Source organism: Tamandua tetradactyla, chromosome 1, assembly GCF_023851605.1.
Source record: "Tamandua tetradactyla isolate mTamTet1 chromosome 1, mTamTet1.pri, whole genome shotgun sequence".
Taxonomy (NCBI): Eukaryota; Metazoa; Chordata; class Mammalia; order Pilosa; family Myrmecophagidae; genus Tamandua; species Tamandua tetradactyla.
The window spans coordinates 112,749,800-112,772,410 of NC_135327.1; the positions used below are offsets into that span (position 1 = coordinate 112,749,800).

At 37.5% G+C, this 22,611-nt stretch overlaps 1 protein-coding gene across 1 annotated transcript in view; it reads left to right on the forward strand.

Annotated features, from left to right (window-relative positions):
* Positions 1 to 2,728: 2,728 nt before the first annotated feature.
* The window catches only part of THSD7A (thrombospondin type 1 domain containing 7A), a 454,108-nt gene continuing 434,225 nt past the window's right edge, over positions 2,729 to 22,611 (forward strand). Inside the window, exon 1 of the mRNA XM_077122733.1 lies at positions 2,729 to 2,900. Within this exon, the coding sequence (XP_076978848.1) occupies positions 2,729 to 2,900 (172 nt within the window). The remainder of the gene's footprint in view (positions 2,901 to 22,611) is intronic.

Below are 22,611 nucleotides of genomic sequence, written 5' to 3' on the forward strand. Positions count from 1 at the left end.
ACAGCAGCAAATTTTAACTTAGAAGTCATTCATGGCTCTTATATATGATGCTCGGAGTTGTAGTTTTAATGTTTAAACCCTTGGCCTTATTAAATTTAGTAAGCTTAATGTTTAAACTTATTACATTTAATGTTTAATAAGTAATCATTAGACAACCTCAGACAAATACAAAAATCAGAATCTTCAATTTTCTCTTGATATTAAGTTATTAAGAATAACCTTTGGTAGCTTTTGGAAGGCTTGGATGATTACCCTTCACATTAAATTGTATTAACTTGAACCTCAAATTCTCTGTCTTCTGTTATATAATGAATTTCCACTTGGTGAATTGATTTGGGACCACCCAAGAATGCTTAGAAGAGTGCTTTTAGATTTGCAGGGATCATAGGGTTTATGGCACTAACAGCAACTGAGAAATATAAACAAACAAGATAGGAAAACACTTCCATTGTACTGTGGTTTCACAGAGTTTTCCCTAAGAGAACCAAAGAAGCAATAGCAGGCCCCAATTTCTTCTGTGGGGTAATTGTTGAAACAAATGCTCCTTCAGGGAGCCATACATTAGTTAGGATCAGGCTTTCTTTGTATCCCCTATCAATCTATAATCTTTTGATTGTTGCCTGTTTTTCACCAGTGAAGAAACAGTAATCCACACTAGTTTATCTCTCCTAATCACAGACTCACAGAGCTAGGGCTCTCTGAGCTTTTAATTCCCTCTTAGAGGCCTAACAGAGTGGAAAGTAAACAAAGACGGAATTTGCCACCTTCCACGCTGCTAATTTCCTCTGATGTCAGAATACTTAAACAGGCAGGACCTGTGAATTATTTGATCAAACCTGCTTTTAATCTAATTCATGCAGAAGGGCTGTGTCTGGAAGGATCTGCAAAATGACAGGCATCCCAAGAGAACCTTATGAAAGGTTTCCTCTTTCAGAAACAGTAGCTTCCTCATTTTAAACTCTTGGGTTGCTGTGTTAGAGTAAATTTATAGAGTAGCTTTCCTGATTTTCAAATTTTATTTTATTTGGCTGAGAATTGTTAACCTGATGAGAATCGTTTTCTTAGGCTTTCTGTTTGCAGATGTTTTTAATTGGCTAAGTGCCTCGATACTATTTTAACTTTACTAGGAAATGAATTAATAATAAAAGTTATTGGGATAAAGGGGGAAGTCACGAACCGTTATATGACTTCACACACATTTTTCTATTACTATTGATATATAAGGTGAAAATACAAAGCACCAAAGACCAAACCCAATTTGTACTTCCTTTAGATTGTAAATGGCATTTTTTACAGTAAGAATCAAGAGAATCTTGCAACAGGGATGCTTTTAAGTAAAGAAAGTACTAATTCCAAGATACCCAAATAATGTTACTTAGCTTATCTTTTGATTTTACTGACTGCCCGATACTTAAAAGTCACATAGTTTTGACAGAGAAGTAAATAAGTGGATGCCACCTTTATTTACCTGAAATATAATTTGATGACTAGTTCGTGTAAAATTATATGCATGTAGCATTAGTAGCATTGCAAACACTTAAGTGCTAATTCAATTTTAAAGGTTATTAAAAGGCAATGAACTTTGGGCGGGCCGCGGTGGCTCAGCGGGCAAAGTGCTTGCCTGCTATGCCGGAGGACCTCGGTTCGATTCCCGGCCCCAGCCCATGTAACAAAAACGGAGAAACAGAATACAATAAAACAAGAAAATGTTTAAAGATGTTTCCCTTTCTTCCTTCCTTCCTTAAACAAGAAAATGTTTAAAGATGTTTCCCTTTCTTCCTTCCTTCCTTCCTTCTATCCTTCCTTCCTTTAAAAAAAAAAAAAAAAAGGCAATGAACTTTAATTTGCCAAAGTAGATCAGCATTGTTCATATTTGATGGAGAAAGATTAAAAACATTTTAAAAAGCACTGAGGGACATTTTGACAAGAAACTATGCTTTCTTTCTTACTATGTTTTCCTATCTAATCATAAAATACTGCTCTTCCACATAAAGTAATTCAGAAGCTCCAGCTTAAAGATAAATTACAAACACCGACGCTTTGTGTAAATATATACTAAGAATAACATGCCAATAGATCCAGCATTTGACTCCTTGGGTGACGATGAATTTCAATGCTTGGTATTTGTCGTTCTGAAGCTTGCCGGGTGATGATTCTTTTTACTGGTGTAGCCTTCCAAACACATTTCATCTCACCATGTGCACGGAGTTCTTTGGGTGGGTATGTGGGATCCGCGTTCCGCCTGGCTGTCCCTTCTCCTCTTCACTCCTTTTCTTGCCCTCGCGCTCTCGCCTCCTCCTGGCTCCAGCCCCCACTTCGCTCTTTTCGGCTCACCCCTACCCACCCCCACCCCCACCCCTTCTCTCTCTCCAGCTGGCGGCGGGGGCTGCGCTGCCTCCCAGACCTCGCGGACCTGCTCAGTCAGCTGGGCCCCCTGCGGACTGCTGCCTCCCTCGCGCTAGGACCTGCCACTCTGCGCGCAATGGCAGCGGCAGCAGCATCCCCTCCAGCGGCGGAGGCGGCGACGGCGGCGGCGGCAGCAGCCACGGCCACCGCGGACGCTATTGTTCCCGGGTGTTAGACGCGCTTTCCCTCCTTTTCATCCGAAGAGAACAATAGCAGGAAAGAGCTTTGGCTTTCTGTACTCCTTGGGCAGACATTCCGAGGGCGAAGAAAATTCCGTGCCGACCGTGCTACTGATCTGGACCCTGGAGCGGCTGCCAGCAGCATGGGGCTGCAAACAAGGCGCTCGGCGTCCCCGAGTCCCGGCGCTGCTGCCGGGCCGCGCCGGGGCGTCCTACAGCAGCTGCTACTGCCGCTGCTGCTAATGCGCCTGGGCGCCTGCGGGGCTGCGGCGCAGGGCGAGGCTGGGGCGCCCACCCTCTATCTGTGGAAGACTGGTAAGTGGCACCGAGTTGCTCCTTCTTCCGGTCTTCCCGTCTGGGTCCGCATTAAGTAGCTACTGGGTTTCTGAACGGACCGCTTGTGCTTCTGGGATCCTAAAGGGTTCAGTTTGTGCTGGGATCCTAAAGTAAAAAGTAAGATTCCTAGGACGCCGATTAGGTTGTGTCCGATGTTATTGGAAAAGACAAACCTAACTAAGAGCCATCCAGTGAGTCAGTGGAATATTTCTTTCGCAGCTCTGTAGTTAATGAGGGCAACGCTGCACTTTCATAATGAAGTGCAGTAATTTTAAGCTCTGGGTTCTTATTCCTCTTGGAGTTTCTGAAATATATTTTTAGCGAAGAACGAGAAAAACAGTTTAGCCTCGCGCTTTATTTTGTCTTTAGGCAAAGAGTATGTTCGGTGCTTTGATGTATGTGGATATGGAGCGTAATTTGTTGAAGTATAGCTCTGTCATATGTGGGACACGTGGAAGCGAGCCAAGGAAAGGCAGTTCTCACAGTAAAGGCAAATCGGACTCCAAAAAGCCCATTAGGCAGGCGGTGGGAAGCTCGATTCTTGATGAGTGAATTGCGTGATTTTTAAAGGGCACAAGTTGTTAGAATGTTTAGGTTTAAACTTTTCCCTCCTTGAGAATTCTTTTGCTATGTTTTCAAACTACCAACCAATCAACAAAAACATTACAACTGCCCATCAGTAGCTTCTGGCAAAATGCTGGCAGATCTTGGTGGGGCCGGGAAGGGCAGGAAAACAATTCCAAGTGGCTACTCCCTCCCCTGCTGGCCACTAAAGGACACTAAGAATTCTCCAGCAGGTCAGAAACTTCACGTGATTATGGGCTCAAGTGGGAAAAGATTATTCCAGTTGCTGAGAGTTAGGGTTACCTCATGAGTTCCTTAGCCAACACCTAAGCATTAATAGAAGGATGTAGTAAAAAGGGAAAGTAAGCATTCATCATGGGATTGCAAACAAGTTACACAGAGGGTGGGTCTGTTTCCTGGCTTCAGCCTTCTCTGGCTCCCAGCCACAGAGACAGATCAATCTACTTTACAATTATACCCATATTCTGAATTTTTAAAGAAGTTACATTTATCCTGCAACTTGGTGAGGTGATTGAACAGAAATTTATTTAAAGCCAAAGTGGATGACATGTCAGAATAGTGCATGAAATATATACACACATTAAAACAATAACAAATCATTCTAACACTTTAAAGATCAGTTGCTTGATGAATGCAGATGAAATCATATAATGTATTTCAATTTAAAACAGAGTTGAAGATTTTCTCTCATTTAGCTAAAACCACACTTTTATTTTTCAAAAGCTCAACTGTAATGACAAACATTAATCACACTATGAAATTTACTAATTGGCATTTAAATGCTTGGTAAGAGCTTCACGGGAAAGTAAGTGTGAGATAGTAGTTGGCAGGTGAAAACTATCAAAGTAACTAGAGCCAAGCAGTCATTCAGATTGAAGAAGAGTCTAGGCAGCATTCACTGTGCAGCATCGGAGGTGCCAGTATATGTCAACATAAATGTCTTGGTGGGAGCATAAGCCAGTAAACACTTAAAGATGTGGAAAGCTCACAGGAGCAAGGGGATGGAAACCTTGGTTACGGTGGCAGTTCTAGCTCTTACTACCTATAGGAATGTTGGCAGTTTATTTAACTTTTGACCCCTGTGTGTTTTCTCAACTGCATATAAATGGGATGATGCCTTCTTCTGACTATCTGCAGTATTGTTGTAAAGATCAGATGAATGATTTCTGAGAAAGTAATTTGTAAATTTTTCAATTATGTGCAAATATAAGCTAATATCATAAGGATGGTGATGATACGTGCTTTATGGTGATTCTTGGTTAGGTTAAAAAAATGTGGATTAAACTTGAGAACAAAACAATTTCCTCTTTAGTTTCTTTTCCCAGAGGGAAAAGAAAACTTTACTTTATCTTTAAAGAAGTTGAGAATACTTGTTGGAGGAACTAGAGAATATTTATAGAAGAGGAATACACTGTAAATAAAAATATAGATGAGACAAAATCATAAGTGCTTTTTTGATGAAAATAAAGAGGCAGAAAGGGAAGTGGGAGAGAAAAGGATATGAGACAAACAGGATGTCTATTCCAGTGGAGTGAGCTTGCTCCTAGTATAGCAGATTATAGTAAATTACATCAGTGTTTTAAAGTGGTGTACTGATTGGATTAAATTGGTTTACTGTAAGTTCCACTGGACTAGAAGCTAGGATGTGAACTATCACCTGTGTATATCATTAACACGCTATAGAACTTCGGGAAAGTCACGTAATGATTTTGGTTCTTGGTTTCCTATTTTGTAATATTGAATGATTAGGAAAGATTTTATCTAAGGGCCTTCAGCCTAAAATGATTCATATCTATGCATATACATGCGTGCACTATACATACATATATACATTTGTAGGTATATATATATACATAATAAATATGTTTTGTGGTATATGGTATATTATGTGCATTATATAAACATTTTGTTGTCAACTCTCAACCAAGAGTTGTTGAAGGCAGTTGTTGAGGACGTACGTTATGCAGTTGCTATGGTAGAGTTTAAAAAGAATATTGCCATTTCTTCCCTTGAGAAACTCATGGCTGCACAATATGTACACAAAAATTACAACATGGCATACCATCCATGTGAACAAATATCATGAGAGCAGAAAGGAACAAAGGAGGTTGTAGAGGGTTTCAAAGAGGAGTTAATATTTGATCTGGGTCTTGAAGGATGAGATGCAATTTTACTGAGGGAGAAGTGGAAGGCCAAGCCAAGTAAAAGGAAGAGAGAATAGAAAACCAAAAAGGTTTGGCAGCATTCCTACATCTTGGAAACACCAGTGGTACACTGCCACTCTAGTTCAGGATGCATAACAAGATTTAGGAGCTTAGTTGATGATAGATTGTAAGAAAACCTTCAAACTATGGTAAAGATGTTGAAGTTTAGCCTATAAGCAGGTGGAAACCACTGGCAGCTTTGAGCAGGGGATTGACATATTCTTGTTACAGGATGGAAAGAGATGACTCAAAACACCGGAGGGCCAGTAAGGTGAGTAGCAGCTTATGTGAGAGGAAAATGGGAGTAGAAACAGGATCATGGAAGTTCTAGTGAAGAGGAGAGAAGGGCTTGGAGTCACATTGCAGAAGTGTTCGCTTGGGATTAGGGCACCAGGGACATGGTGTTTGCCAAGGACAGGAGGAACTGACTCCAATAAGATCTCATCATGCCTGTACCCAGTTATTGGAGATAGAGGGTGAAGAAGAAGAAAACACAGGACCTACAAGTTGGAGAAGAAGAATATCAGTTTAATTCGGAGCCACTGAACTTAATTTAGCAGTGACCCATTCAGATGATGAAACCTAGTGGGACAATTGATGAACAGGTGAGTAGTTGAGAAAGTGTTTGGCTGAAAGGGCAGATTCAGAAATCAATAAATACATAATATTAAAGGAATGGGAGCAAAAGGGAGTATTAAAGGGAGGAAAATACTGAAAAGAGGGGTCAGGATACTCCAGGGAGGATACTGAGGTTTAAGGGGCCACAATGAGAGAGAAGTGGATGAAAGAGGCTAAAAATGTGTGGTCAGAAGACCAAGGAAAATGGCAATAGGTGCTAAGTGAAAGAGGGCATTTTATGAAGGCAGTGGTGGCAAGAAGCATATTAAAGTTCAGAAAGCCCAAGGAAATTGATTATGAAATAATTCAGAAACTGTCTAGATGAGGAATTGGTAAAACGATTAACAGTGATTTAGGACAAGATGTTCTAAGTAGAAAAGTAAAGATAAAATATTGACCAGATGAAAAATGAGATAGTGGAAAGATATAGTATTGTAAAGTAAAAAAAAGGAAAAAAAAGAATGTATCTACTACATTCTTTTTTTAATACAGTAGAGAAAACCCAGAATTTAAGACACTTAAAATATTTGTTAAAATATAAAATTTAAATTTTCGAAAGTTTTGTGTCACCGTTATTTGAAAGTTAACTTTTTTATTTGTGTAAATAATTGGAAAGCATTTCGTATACACATACATATAGCACTGATAATGTTGAAGATGAACAATTACTGTTACTGATAAGTGTGAGACAATTCTTCATATTTTTACTATTATAGCATATGGAATTGTTTCAATGATAATTATGGCTAATTATATTCACGTGGCAATTCCAAAGTAATACTGTCAAAGCATTGAATAAAATTTGTTGGGCTTTTCATAGATCAGACAGAAAATATTGAAAGCATTCAACTTATATCAATTTCTGTTGGAGATTTTTTTCATGATTGTCCTAATAACGTAACTGAGTATTATTCTTACAATAATGAAATTATATTGAAAAATCCAAGAAACAGGTACATACTAGCCATTATTCAGAAATTATGCTGTGGGGGGATTTATAGGTGTGAGTTTTCTCTCATGTTAAGCACTTTTGAATTCGGTTCATCCAATGCCAAACAATAGCAGTGACAGAGTCACTGTTTTCTTTACCTAATTAATTGCATATACAATAGTTCCTTGGTTCTTCAATTTATAGACACAAGTTTTATCTTTTCCTTTTTTTTATGTACTTGTATTAATAGATTTTATTCATCTGAACATAAGATATTATTCAGTATAGGTGAAAAAATATCAACCTTAATCCTAGCCTTTATTAAATAACAGAGAAAGGATGTCATTCCACGTTTTAATATGAGGGTGGCATTATCCTTATAGCTTTTTTCTGAGGATTAACTATAGTAACATTTGTAATGTACGACTAGAATACATGGAGCCTACTAGAAGTTTAATGATTGGTAGTTCTTTTCATTATTGCGATTATTCTGTTACATAATACAATGGCTAAGTCATTTTATGACCGGGAGCAAGTCCATTTTTGTGCATTAGCATTATCTAAAGCATCTCTTTCTCAGTAAGTGCAATGGAAATTACGAATTGATACAGTTAATCAGAGTGCTAGATACTCTAAAAAATGATAAGGCAGGCAATGCTGTAGAATGGAAAGAACATGGATTTCTGGATCAGAAAAAAAAACAAAACAATGTTTAAATCTTGGCTCTGTATAACTGGGCAAATTACTTAAGCTCTCTAACTTTGTTTCCCTACCTCAGGATAGTGATAAAAGCTCCTGTTTCATGGGACATTTGTGAAATTTAACACGTAGTAGGTACAAAGTACCATCACAATGTCCTAAATATAGCAGACATTCAAACAATGGCAGTTTTCTTTCTGTCCTTTATGTTTTTTCTTAAGGATGGCATAATTTTTAGGACCTCTAGTGATCCAACACATTTATTTGTCTTCTTCAGCTAAGGGGCAGCTGAGGGGCAGCTAAGGGGCAGCATGACAAACAAGTAAAACAAATCTAGAAAGAGGAGTTATTTTTTCTATAGGTGTGCCTTTTTTATTAGTCTAGCAATTATACGTAAACAGCATGGGCTATACCATCAAGCTGGTTTGAACAGGAAATTCAAGGTGGCTAGTTTCAATAGAATTTTTTGTGCTTCATTTTATGTTGTATGTCAAGGATAATTATTCAAGAATCTGAAATTTCACATTCTTGAAATTAATGTTGTCACTCATCCTTTCCAAATTAAGTGCTTCACAATGGAATTACGTTTTGCGCATTGTTTTGTTTTACTACTTAGGTGATTATTTAAATGAAAAATAATACAGTTTTTATCTTGTCTTCCTCCCCTCATTTCTTAGTGTTCATAGCACAGTTCCCAGAATTTATTAAGAGTTTTTTCACTACTTGGACTTTAAAGTCAAATGCTCAGGTGGCTTTGTGAAGCTTTAATATCTTAATGGAGTTGTGGTTACTCAGGCCACCCCTTATGAACGTTACAGTGAGTTCTCTGGTTGGCAAAATGATGGCAGTCTCCATCGGGGCTGAGATGGAGAGTGCTTTGGGGCCTAGGTTTTCTTGTACCCGTCATTGCTATATAGAGCACTGGACTGATGCTGGTGGGATGGGATGCTGACATTATGAGTAGGTTACTGGAGAAATGTGGTTGTGGCCTGAATCCTTTAGGAGGAAATGAAGTTCCTCATCCTCTGATGTATATTAGAAAGGTGGCACTAGACAGTGGGGTCTCTCCGGGAAGGGAAGAGTGGAGGCCTCTCAATCTAGCAAATGTATAGAACCGACTCCTGTGGGATTAATATAAAGTGTTATAGTGACCCTTGGTGAAAGAAGCATTGGAGAAGTGCTAAATTGGGAAAATATATCTTTTCTATCACAAGAACAGTGTAGAGTGTGAATTAGAGGTGCCAGTGAGTCATAAGATAGCGATCCTTTCTAATTTTCCACTTCAGAACTTTGCACTTGACATTGTTGAATGTATTAAATGATGTAAAAATAAAGGAATTTGCATTTAATTCCCCAGCTACCCAGGCAGTAAGAAAATTTACATCTAGAGGAAGTGATATAACAATTAAAAACTTATTGGGAAAGAGTACGGGAAACATGACAATGCTTAGAACAATGATACCAAAAAGTAATCTGTTCCTACTGATGCAGTAGTGGAGCCTAACCAAGAAGTTATTGACATCCTTTGGAAAAGCTTGAGCTAACTGATGTTTTACATAGTTTCATAAGTAAGATCATAATAATTGGGGAATTAATTTTTGTTGGTTTCATATTTCTATATCAAAATTCTACAACATGAAAGAAATTAAATAGAGAGAGATGAGAAGCTAATCACTGACAAGTTCATTTTTATGGGTAATAGTTTTTAAATGACATGTAATAAGATAATGTCGAGTAGGTGTTATGAAGCATAGGGAGCACTACGTCACAGGAGACATCACAGTGAAATGGTCAGTATGGAAGGAGTCACATTAGCAAATTCAGGTGCCTCTATGAGTGATGACTAAGACTTTAGGAGAAAGTGGGATATTGTCACTGTCAGGTTCATGTGTCAACTTGGCCAAGTGGTGGTAAATGTTTATCTGGTTGGGCAGGTGCTGGCCTGTCTGTTGCAATGAGAACATGTCATAGAATTAGATCACGATCACATCAGCTGCATCCACAGCTGATTCCACTTGTAATCAGCCAAAGGGAGGGTCTTCTGCAATGAGTGATTCTCAGTCTAACCACTGGAAGCCTTTTAAGGAGGATTCAGAGGAGACAGGCTCTTCCTGCTTTGGCTGACGAGCCTCTCCTGTGGAGTTCATCCAGACCCTCCATTGGAATTGTCAGCTTCACAGCCTGCCCTGTGGATTTTGGACTCTGCATTCCCACGGTCATGTGAGACACTTCTATAAATTTTATATTTGTGAGTGTTCCCTGTTGATTCTGTTTCTCTAGAGAACCCTAACTAATACATCTTGGTACCAGGAGTGGGGCTGTAGTGCTGCAGCTGTCCACTTTCGGGTAGTACCTGCATATCATCTGAACCATCTGTAAACCAGGCCCGAGTTTTCTCTTCCTCAGGCAGTTCACTGGAAGGAACTCCCCAAGAGACTATAGCTGTGGTCTGGGAAAGAAAAGGTAATGTGGTAGGAGTGGAGACCGTGGGCGTTTGGACCACTTCTTCATGTAACTTGTGACTTCAGGACCTGCTCTGGCCCAGCTGCCTTTCCTCTGAAGAACTAACGAAATAAATCCCCTTTTATTAAAAGCCAATCCATCTCTGGTGTGTTGCATTCCTGCAGCTAGCAAACTAGAACAGATATTGTAAGAGAATGAATTGCATTCTTTTAATCAATTGAGTAACAGTAGCAAGAACAGGTGGTCCGCCTAGGAAGCAGAATTCAAGGTCTCCGTCCAGCTTGTATTACACACACCCTGTTTCCTACTTTCCTGACCCACACTAAAGACAGTTGTTTTATGATGAAGACACACATGAGGATTAGGAGGTGAAAAGTAATTTGAGACGGGCTACACATGTCCATCTTGAGGGGAGAACTGGGATAGAGTTTGGAAGTTGCCAATGATATCTTGAAGTGGAAGAAAATATCTGTTATATTGAAAGTTAAATTGAGCCTGTTCGAGATTCTAAAATTTTCTAGTATGCAGCACTCTCTGTATCTCTAGATGACTCAGGTTTGGTTAATCATGTTGTTACATACCTACTTTTCCTTGTGCTTGCATAGAGAAAATCACGGTCTGGGAAGAAGTGGAGGTTCACTATCTTCCTGAACTTCTGGGAAACAGTGGAGGTGCTCTGTCCTCTACCCATGGTGGGTTGACCTGGCATCCAAGATTTCATGCAACCTGGCACTTAGATAGCACCCACTGACCTTCCAGCAGCACAAAGTTTGGAACTGCCCCTTGAACAGCAGTGGTAAAACAGTGACTCAGATTATGGACAGGTAGCATATTGCCTAAACAGTACAATTTGGGATTATAGAGAGCTTGAAGGAAAATTAAAATTTCAAAGCAAATGTATCAGGTGCAGATATTGATTATGAAATTGGAATAACTTGACTTATGGTATATGGTCAGTGAGAGGCTTTGTATTGTGCCATGGTCTGCATAAAAAGATTCTGCTTGGACTATTATAGCAGTAGCAATAACCAGGGTGTTCGAGTTGCGAAGTGTATCAAAACACATATAATGCCTATTTGGGCTGCACTAATTGAAGGTTATTTTTATTTGCTCTTAAAAAATCAGAGAGGGCAAAGGTAAATATCAGAGCGGCCCACTGTATGGAGGCACTTCCCCTTGAAGGTGAAAGAGAGTATTTGCAAATAATTGAACCTATAGATTGGAATGAAAATTAAAGGAGCTCAGATTGCTAAGTGTGTATGTGTATTTGTCACTGTGTGTTTGTGTATAAAAAATAAAATGAGACGTTCAAGAACAGTTTTGAGTCAGACAAATGTGAATCTTGACCTAGTTTTGTTATTTATTAAGAATATGATCTCTAATCTTTCTTTGTCTCTGATTCCTCAGCCATACTGTAGGTATTAGCTTCCACCTCTGCAGGTTTTTGGAACGATTACCTGAGATAAGTCTATAGAGAATTTAGCACAAGTCCTGGCACAGAAAGTGCTCAGTAAATGTTGTCTCTTACTTGAGTGTACTCCTAGTGGGAATTGCTAAAACCTCCCTACCAGGAGAGACTCTGTCTCCTGCATCAGTCTTCATTTTGATTTCTCTTAATGCTTTTATCTGCATCTGCAGCTCAATCTTCGCTACATCTAATGTTGCTCTATTTTCTATTTGCCCAGTCAGAGCCAGCAGAGTCATTGCAAAGCCTTTAGCTTTGCTTGCAAGGTTGTTCGAAGTATAGTTTTTAAATATCGACAGTGTGCTTTAGTGTTCTATTTTTACCTGTGATGGTGTATAGCTTTGTCGGGTAGGCAGTGCTGGAGACATGACTCTTTAAGTGGAACTGTGCTTTGCAAAATTCCTTAGCCTGGAAGTATCTGAGAATATCTTTGCCAAAACTTTCCTGCTCTGTGGTGCTGTGAGTGGAAGGATGTAGGAAGTGTACAGTGAATACTGAGGTTGCTTCTAAAGTTAGGCAAGCTTGCCTTCCAGACTAAGTGCAATGTACTTATAACATTATAAATATTAATATATTAGACAAACACACATATATAAGTCCCACTTCTAAACATCGTTATATGTGGTTGAAAGTCTTCTGATAGAAACAAAAATGTTTCACCTCTTGGGGGAGAGATAGCTATTCAACCGTATCTTGTCCTTTATGACCTGTTTACTTGGACATTCTCAAAAATTTATGTAGCATTCATAAACTTATGAAAAATCACAATAATTTAATGCACCATTACAAGCAGACTGACACATGTATGCATATATACATAGATGGTTAAAAATACACACACACACACGAGTTACACAGTTATTTATGGCTAACTTACCATAAAACTTCATCATTTTTCTGGTATTTTGGAAATTGTTATACCTCTTAGAATGAGTTTTATGTGTCCTATTTGTAGTGATGACTTTTTAAAATGTGTGCAGTTTATGAATATAGAAGTTATGGTGGTTGACTGAAATTTTTCACTAAGATATTAATAATATGAAAATTTATGTTAAGATGTAACTATTTTAGAAAATTTTGCACCAAGCTTTATGCTCATCATGAACCGGATGTTATGGAAGCTCTTATTATACAAGTCCTGGCATTACCTCCTTCTAACTTACAGCTTTATTTTAAGATCCTTCTATATCTGACCACCTTCCTGTGTCTACCACTCTGGTGCCTGAATAATGTCTTCAGACTGCTGTGCCTATACAGATTTCTAAGAAGTACATTTCTTCAAATAGTATCTGCCTGCCATAGATCTATGAACATCATTTATAGAAATATTACTTGGATGTAGTTTGCATTGACTATGATATCAAGGCAGAACTGATAACAGATGCAGGTGAAGTAATATGAATTTACTTTTGTTTTTATTAATATACATACATGTGTACATATTTAAGTAAGTATATATATGCATGTATTCATGTATCTATCTCCTGAACTATAATTTCTTTAGGAGATAGTTCATCCAGAGCCATTATGTATAAATGCATACATAATTCAGGAGACTCCACTCACACCAGAAATAGGTGAATTTTTTCTTCCTCAGTTTCTGCTGATCAGGTTCAATTAAGGAAAACTGGCAGGCAGTTATGCCTTTCCCATGTCAAGCCCTGTGCAAGGTACCAGGAATCAAATAACATGGACCTATTCCTCCAGGAGTTCCCAATCATACATAGATGAATAATTCTAGTCTAGTGTACTTATTGCAAAATAGAGAATCATATGTATATGTGGAACAGAGTGGTGCTTATCTCACAAAAGGAGACCGGAAAGAGATTTCACATAATTTCAAATTTATAAAAGAAACAGTTTTCCAAATGGACAAGGTTAAAGAGAGACAGAATTCCAGGTAGAGAAGGAGCAATCGTGAAGACAATGAGTGGCATTGTGTCCAGGACCAGCAAGAACTTCTGAGGCATAAAAAGTAGGGGGTGGAGTGGGGTAGGACAAAGCCTGCACCTGCATTTGGAGAAGAGAGGAGTGGGTGGACTATGCAACAGTTAAGAACTTAATTCTGGACTCTGCCACAACTAAGGTGCTTGACCTTTGCTTACTGCTGTCTGCTTTATGGAATCTGGAAGCTAAGACTTTGGATTGATAACATTTTAAAGGAAAGAAAGAATGAATTTATAAATGTTTCATCAAATGTGAATTTAAAAATTTTATATGATTGTTGATTGTCTAAATGAACTATTACAAATCTCCTTGTTCAAATATGGTAGTGTTGGGTTTATTTATATGAAATTCCTAGCAAGTGCAAGACTACATATTATTATTTGTTGCCATTACAAATCACTAAAATGTAAGGTCAGTTTTCCCAAGTTGAAACGATTTCTTCCTTACCTTTCAAAACTGCTTAAGTTGTCAAAAAATTATAGGAGATAGTCTGTCTTCAGGTGATGCTAATTAAACTAAGGTATTTTAAAAGTTTATTATTAATTAAGATTTATTAATGAGGGTGAATGCATGTTTTATTTATCCTCTGCAGTTTTGATTGGACTAATGTTAAAATAAATAAACCTAAAATCCATGTACTAGAGGATGCACGGGCAGTTCAGTGGTTAGAATGCCCACCTTTCATGCGGGAGACCTGGGTTCAATTCCTGGACCATGCACCCCCCCCAAAAAAAATTAAAATCCATGTACTATTTCTCTGGTAGGGTCAGTGGCAGGGTACAGAAGTGAGGAAAGTGGGCCAGGCATGGTAAAAAAACACTGGTGTACTCAGCTCCTCTTGATTGTGTCAATGGGTAATTCAAAAAGCAAACACCCTCTTTTATCCTGCTGCAGGTCCATCATTTGCCATTATTTATATATTTTTAAAAATCTCATAAGTAACAACTACTTTGTAATTTTTTTCCTTTGACATCCATATCAGGTCTTCAAAAGCCTGAAGCTTAAAAATGAGGGCAGAAAACATTTTTAAAACATACTTTCTTTGCATTTTGGACAATGAATGTATGAGCATGTTTGAAACGCACACTCAAAGTGTCTAAACAGCTGTGTTTCCAGCCAATATCAACATTTCCCTCCACTCCTCTACATGTTGTACTTCATTAGTTCTTGTTAGTTAACAGGTCCTATGGAATGAAAGAAGCTGTCAAGATCAGGACATCTGCTATGACTGCAGAAAAGCGGCGAGAGCCTAGAGTACAATCACACTATAAAACAGCTTCTTCTGACAGTTTGCAGCAGTGACTACATATCTCTAATGGGAGAGTCATCAAAATGGATTTGGATTTATGGACTCAAATAATTCATAAGGAGGGCTTTGACTGCTGCTAGGATATACTTTTCTCCCTGTTGTCTCTTACTGTAAGATTTAATGTAACTTCTTCAGTTCCCTTGGCTTGTTTTATAAGAGAACTGGCTTTGAACTGCTTCAGCTCTGAAAATTCCGAAAGAGGAGAATAAATATTGTAGAGCAGACAAGGTAGTTCTGCCTTCGTTAATCGGCCACTGAAGAACCAGGAACGTCATGATGTTCCTAATCATGATGAAAGTTTTTAGAGCTTTCAAGATCATTCTTCTCAAAGTAATTTTCTCTCTTCATAGGATCATCTAAAACATAAATTAATTTTCTTATTTAATGAAAACTGTGAATAGTAAAGGGAAGAGGGATGGTTGTCACCATATCATTATAAATGAGATGGATCTCCTTTTTTTGGCCATATGTTGAATTCTTGCAATTGCTGTATTAGAGCCATATTTTAAAAACAGCTTTACTAGATATAATTCACATACCATACAATGCACCCATTTAAAGTGTACAAGTCAATGGCTTTTGGTTTAGTTATAGAATTTTTCATCCATTACCATAATCAGTTTTAGAATATTTTCCTTACTCTCCCAAAATATTGTTCCTATCAGTGATCTCCCCAGGTTCCCTCATCTCTCTCCATCCCACCCATTCTGAGGTAACTACTAATCTACTTTTTTATCTCTATAGATTTACTATTCTGGGCATATCATATAAATGGAATCATACAATATGTGGTTCTTTGTGACTGCCTCCTTTCACTTAACATCATTTTTTCAGTGATCATCCATGTTGTACTATGTAGCAGAACTTCATTCCTTTGTATGACTGGATGTTATTCTGTTGTATAGCTAAACTGCATTTTATTTATCCATCCATCAATTGATGAATATTTGGGCCATGTCCACTTTTTGGTATTACAAGTAATGCTTGCTATGCACAATCATGTACAGATTTTCATGTGGGCATATAGGAGTGGAATTGCTGGACTGTTTAACCCTATGTTTAAGCCTTTGGGGAACTTCCAGACTAAGCCATATATATATATATTTTTTTTGCTTGGGCAGGTATCGGGAATCAAACCTGGGTCTCCCGCATGGCAGGCGAGAACTCTGCCTGCTGAGCCACCGTGGCCTGCCCTAAGCCATACTTTTTTTTTTTTTTAACTCAGTGGAGCGCAATGCATATTATGTCACCCAGAAACCACAGTTGTGATATAACTGCAATCAAGAAAATACGTACAAGTTCCAAAAAAAAAGATATCTGTGTAATTGGAAGGCAAATACTTAGAAAATATGGTAACTCTTGTAAGAAGGAGAATATGCTGAAGCAATCATGGGCAGACCTAATAGGATACCTAGAAGAAGCTCCTCTTGGGTTTTTATCTGATCATATAGTGGAGACTTCCAGAAAGAAAAAGAAATAAAGTAGGTGAAAAGGAAGAACAGTGGTGACATTAAGTGCAGAGGATGACTTAATCACATGTATTTAAAATGTACAGAGAAACACAAGCAATACTTAAGAAAAGCTTAAAATGTTATTGCATTTTTTGAAGTTCTATGTTTGGATTTTACTTCTTATGGAAGAAATAGCACTTGCATTCTCATGGTACTCTACAATTCTCAGAGCACTCATGCTCACAAAGTTTTTCTATTTGTTGGGTTTTTTTGGGTGCATGGTCCGGGAATCAAACCCAGGTCTCCCACATGGAAGGCGAGCATTCTAACCACTGAACTACCCATGCACCCTATTTGTTGATTTTTGCTAGCTTCTCACTATTTCTTTGTTAAAGAGCAGGAAATAATGCCCTTCTTCTGAGAGAGTAAAATTCAGTACCTGAGAATAATTGATTTGACCCAAACCACACTTTTGCTTTAAGACTAGCAGCCAGGACATAAAACTTGATGTCTTTTCTGCTATGATATAATCAGAAATGAAAATTGTGTTTGAAACGTTTTAAAATATAGTCCAAATATTTGAATTAAAGAAGCAAAGGTCAATGAAAATATTCTTCAGGTGTGTGAAAACTAAGCCTTAAAGATTTAAATTAGCTTTATATGTTATAAATAAAAGGTGATAACATAAATTTGGATTTAGTACTTTCAGATAACAGTAGGAAAACACAGTAATTGATTTAAATTATTACAGATTTTAGAGTTTTGATAAATGTTTTGATAATTGGTGTGTTCACTGGGTACTTGTCAATATTTAAAGATTTTTCCATTTTCACTTATAGTTTTCTTCAATCATGTGATTTACAGAATAGTAAAATATTTTGCTTAAACAATCCTCTGCCCTAAAATAACTTATATCTCATTTCATTCTGTGATGTAATGAATCTTACTATTGAAAAGGATAAAGTGCTACTTGAAGTCATTACTCAATATTCTGTTTCAGTATATTGTCCTTTTCTATTCCTTTTTTAAAAAAGAATTATATTGATTTTTACTGTGGATTTTCTTGGCTTAGTAGCATAGGTGTATCAACTTCACACCACACAACAAAATATCTTAACTCCTTCTTCACCTGTACATTTTGCAAAATATTCCACAGGGCTTCGTTCTTTCTCTCTCTGTCTCTGTCTCTCTGTCTCTGTCTCTCTGTCTCTATGTCTCTCTCTCTCACATGCACATACTTATAATCTCCTTTCCCACTTTCATATATTCTCAGGTTTCTTTTACTCTTTCCCTATAGTTCTCTCATTACTGCTAGGCTATTCCTGTCCCTTCATTTCTACCTTCTTTGCCCCACCATCCGTGCTGTGTTTTAGTACAATGCTGCAGTCCACCTTTAATTTCAGACAATCTTTTTCCGGTATGTAAACTGAAATAGTTACTTGAATAGGAACTGTCAGCAACAGAGATGCTGACTTTTGCAGTGTCCTGTACAGGGAGATGTACATTCCAGCTACGGTTTTCCTTTTATTTTCCTCCCAGGAAGAGACAAAGCGAAAACCTGCCAACATTATTATATTTGTCTGCAGGTAGCTAACCTGTGACATATTCAGTATAGACTATGGCTGTGAAATGAGCTAGAATTTATTATTGCAGATCAAATAAATAGTGTAAATTTATTCAAATGAAATCCTTTGCAAACATTCCAGCAAATAGGATTTGGAAACTTTCTCAATCTGTCTCTTGTACTTTAAAAAAATTACTTCTCGGAAGATACTATATATTTTGGGGCATGTAATGAAAAAGATGAAAATTAGGACTTTCAATATCCAGGGATTTATACGATAGATATTTCTTGCCACTGGTACTATAGGAGTTTTTATTTGAATTCAGATCTGTGCTTGGCTCCTCCTAACTATTGGACCCAACTGTTGACAAGGTGCATAGGTAGGTACTCCAAAATGCAACATGAGCGTGTTGTGGAAGCATTTTGCACCTTAAATATAAAATATACTACAATATAGCAGTTTTACCCCAGAGAAAACTTGGAGTTTCCTTTCCATTTTGAAGGTCGTTTACATGACTTTTTATAGTACATGTCTTTGTTTTAAATTGTTTATGTGTTTGCTAATTCTTGCTTACTGTGCGCTGGAAATTTGCTGCCTTAATCAGAGTCTGGTTAATGGACAGAAGAGACATTATACATGAATCACTGAGTTTTAAAATATTATAAAACAATAAAATGTTCTTACCACTAACATCATATATAATTAAATCTGTACTTTTTGTGAGGCAGAAATGTCTTCAGAAGGTTGAGGTGCACCAGAATCTTCATTATGAGCGAAATTTTATTTCTCTAATAGAGCTTTAGGAAGTTCTGGGAGAAATGTTCGGTTGGTAGGATGTTGAATTAAACCGTATTTGAGAGTCTTTTAGTCTTTATAATTTAGTTTTGAACTTTTACGGCATATTTAGAAGTATCTGTGTTTTCCTGATTGATTTTCTATATTTAAAACTTTAGACTCATATCTGTTTTAGTTTCTTTGCTGCTGAAACAAATAATGTGTTGGCTTGACAACAGCCAATTTATTGGCTAGCAGGCTTGGTAGCTCCTGGGCTCAGTATCTTCTGTCTGGCCTGTGATCTTTGGAGTTCCTTGGTTTTTCTATCACATGGCAGTGCACATGGCAATGTCTTCCTCTTTTTTCTTCTCGGTTCCATTGACTGCCAGCTTCTAGCTTCACTCCCCCATGTGGCTTCTCCTTATGTGACCAGTTTTCTTTGCTTCTTAGCACTTCAGCCACATTCAATTAAAGTCCACCCTCATTCAGTTTGGATGCATCTTGACTAATAACATCTTCAAAAGTCCTGTCTGCAAATGGTTCACACCCTCAGGACCTGGGGTTTGGACCTAAACATGCCCTTTGTGGGGGACGTCCTTCGGTCTCCAACATCCACCTACTGGGGCCTCATCTTTAGGAATTGAAATGAAATTATCCTAGAGATGTGCTGATACTTCAATGATTTGCCTACATGTACACGTGTGTAGTGTTCTTCTAATTATTTGCTACATCATATTAATGCACCTAGAATGGAAAGATAAATTTGTGGTGAAGACAAAATGTTTGCTATTTCATCTTTCAAGCAAAGCTCTTCTCTCCACACACTCAAAGCATTTTAATCTATTATAAGTAGATTGGTGAAAGCAGCATTAGAGCCCTCAGATTCCCTTCATTTACTGAACAAACATTTTATCAAACTCTAGACTAGATACTATTCTAGCTATGGGGAATATATGATTGCATCTCTCAATCACTGATGAGCTCATATCTTTGAAGGAGATGCAGAGACAAAATAATCATAAATCAGTATAATTGGGCTATCAGGAAGGCATGCTTGAAGTGGCCTAACAGTGAAGAGGAAGTGATTAATTTGTCTGGACTGGAGAGGGGCAGGGATCAATAAAGGACTGACAGGTGTTTACAGTTATGCTGGGACCAAAAAAGGAATAGAAATCAGAGAGGAGAGAGATGAAGGGACATCACGCATTAAAGGTACAGAGGTGTAAAACAGCTATCTGGCCTTTACATGAAATAAATCTCTCTGCACACATAAACCCTACAACAGCCACCTATTGATGACACCAACAACCTCAGTGAGTTTTGCAATTTTACCTCTTGCCATCCCAAACCTGCCACCTTCATCCTAGCCACTAGAATTTTTGCCTGGTTTCTACATCTTTGCTCAGTTTCTTAAAATAATACTGCCATGAAATTGGTCTGCTTGAGTTCCCAATTCTAATTTTTTTCTTGATCTTTTCCTTTTACATGTTCCTTGGTTCCACGTTCTTTAACCAAATGGTCAGTTTGGTAAAACTTCCTTGTCAAACCACAATTCTAGAACCCCTACTCCGAACATAAGCCCAGAAATATCAAATACCTAAAATTTAATATTAGGTCAACGTTCAATTACGTGTAACTTGAACCATGTATTACACCATTTATGCTTTGATACCCCTCAAGCCCATTTTTAGGCCTGAATGGAAAAACCAGTTAAAATTTACATATGTAAAATATATTGTTAGTATCTCTAATAGACATAGGAATTAAGCAAGTAAGGAAGTTCCAGAATTACTTGAAATTATTCATTTGAATTTAGAAATGCCTTAGCTCTGGCATGCTTGATGATATAATACTATCTCCTATAACCTTTAACAAATACTCATCATTCTTCTTCACATAAAATATAATTTGATACATTCATAAGGCTATGATCATAAGGCTATGAACATCCTGCTAATAATAAGTGAGCAGTGTGTGTGTGTGTGTGTGTGTGTGTGTGTGTGTGTGTGTTTCTCTCATAAGGAACAAAGCAGAAAAGGAAAGCTATTGTAAGGAATAAAATAGCCGTATCTTCTTTTAAGTTTCTTGGGAATAAGTAAAAGAAAGCCGTAACTATAAGGCTAGAAGGTTAAGGAATCCAAAAATTGCCCTCCTGTACAGACTTAGCTCACACATCACTTCCTCTGTGAAATCATTGTGACCTTTCCCCTTTATTTGTGATAGCACTTTCTTGTTATTTGCATCCTGTGCACGCAGTATATGCTTGCACCAGAGGTCCCGTAACAGTTTCTTGTACTTTACTTTTTTATACATCTCTTGGTCTTACTATTAAAATGTGAACTTGAGGCAGGATCTCTCTCTCAGTCATCTTGGTTCATCAATGTTTATCAATATCAGCATATTGAGCAATTAATACATTAATGAAACTTATTTTTGTTTGCATAATTTTACATCATGTGTTTTTCACTTCAAATGATGATTTTCTTGCTCCACTAAATATCCTTAGACAATATCTTAATGGAGTATAGTTTGTTATCATATGGATGTGTGGTTCAGTTATTTAACTTTCCCTTATTACTGGCCGTTAGGGTCCCCCTTTTTATTATGGAAAACAGGCTGTGAATGTATTCTTGTAGGTCTTTTTTGCCCATCACTGAGTATTTATTTACAGTGCATTCCTAGAAATGCAGGAATTCAGTTAAAAGGCTTGAATATTTTTAAGATTCTTCATACAGATTGTCAAATTATTTCAGTTTATACACCTAGCAGTAGGGAATGAAGATACCTATTTCACATGGCCAAACCTGGGCATAATGGTTTAAATACTTTGGCCAGTATGGCACATCTCAAGATGTCTAGTTTAATACTTTTAATTAAAAAAATTATATATTTTAACTATGATGGAAAAACTGACATATTTTTTCAATGTTGATGCTTTTTATCTCTTTGTAAACTCTCCTGGAGAGGATGAAACTGGGGTGTGGATGTGCTCCGGCCTGGCATATTCAGATAGCTCAGAGGAAGAAGAAGGCAGTGGCTTGTGTGGAACTGGAAATTGATGGATGGGAGTTGGAGATGGGGACAGTGAAAGGCCTTTTGGGGTTGCTTAAAACTGGGAAACAATGGAGCGTTTAGAAGGCAGGTATGGGGATGGTGGTATCAGTATAACAATCGTGTATTCATTGATTTAAAATTCATATCAAGTCATTGTTTATAGAGAGTAAACCTCTCAGACTAAACCTTAGGTGTTATCTTTTAATGAAGATTAAAAAGTATAATGTATTAGGTTCAGTCACAAATTAATACTATTAATAATTGTGTCATATTAAAATGGTTTATTCAAAGTAAGTTTGGGTTTGACAGGATTAAACATTCCATTACGCAATTTTATTCCAGTTTAGTTTGCAGTTGTGTAAATCCCCAGATGAAAAAGGTGATACAATCAATTAGTTGTTTCTTTTATTTTATCGTTTCTTCCATATTATCTATACAGGTGCTAGAGTAGAGTTAAAAATATTGCAAGTAATTGTGGTCTTTCTTGACACCCAAATTTGTAGTATATATGAGAATACTTGCTCTCTCAAACACTATGTCAGGCTGTTATTTTGACCACTAGCTAATTGTCAGCTTCAAGTATTGGTGCAAATAACTTCCTGCCTCCAACATGTCTGAACCTACT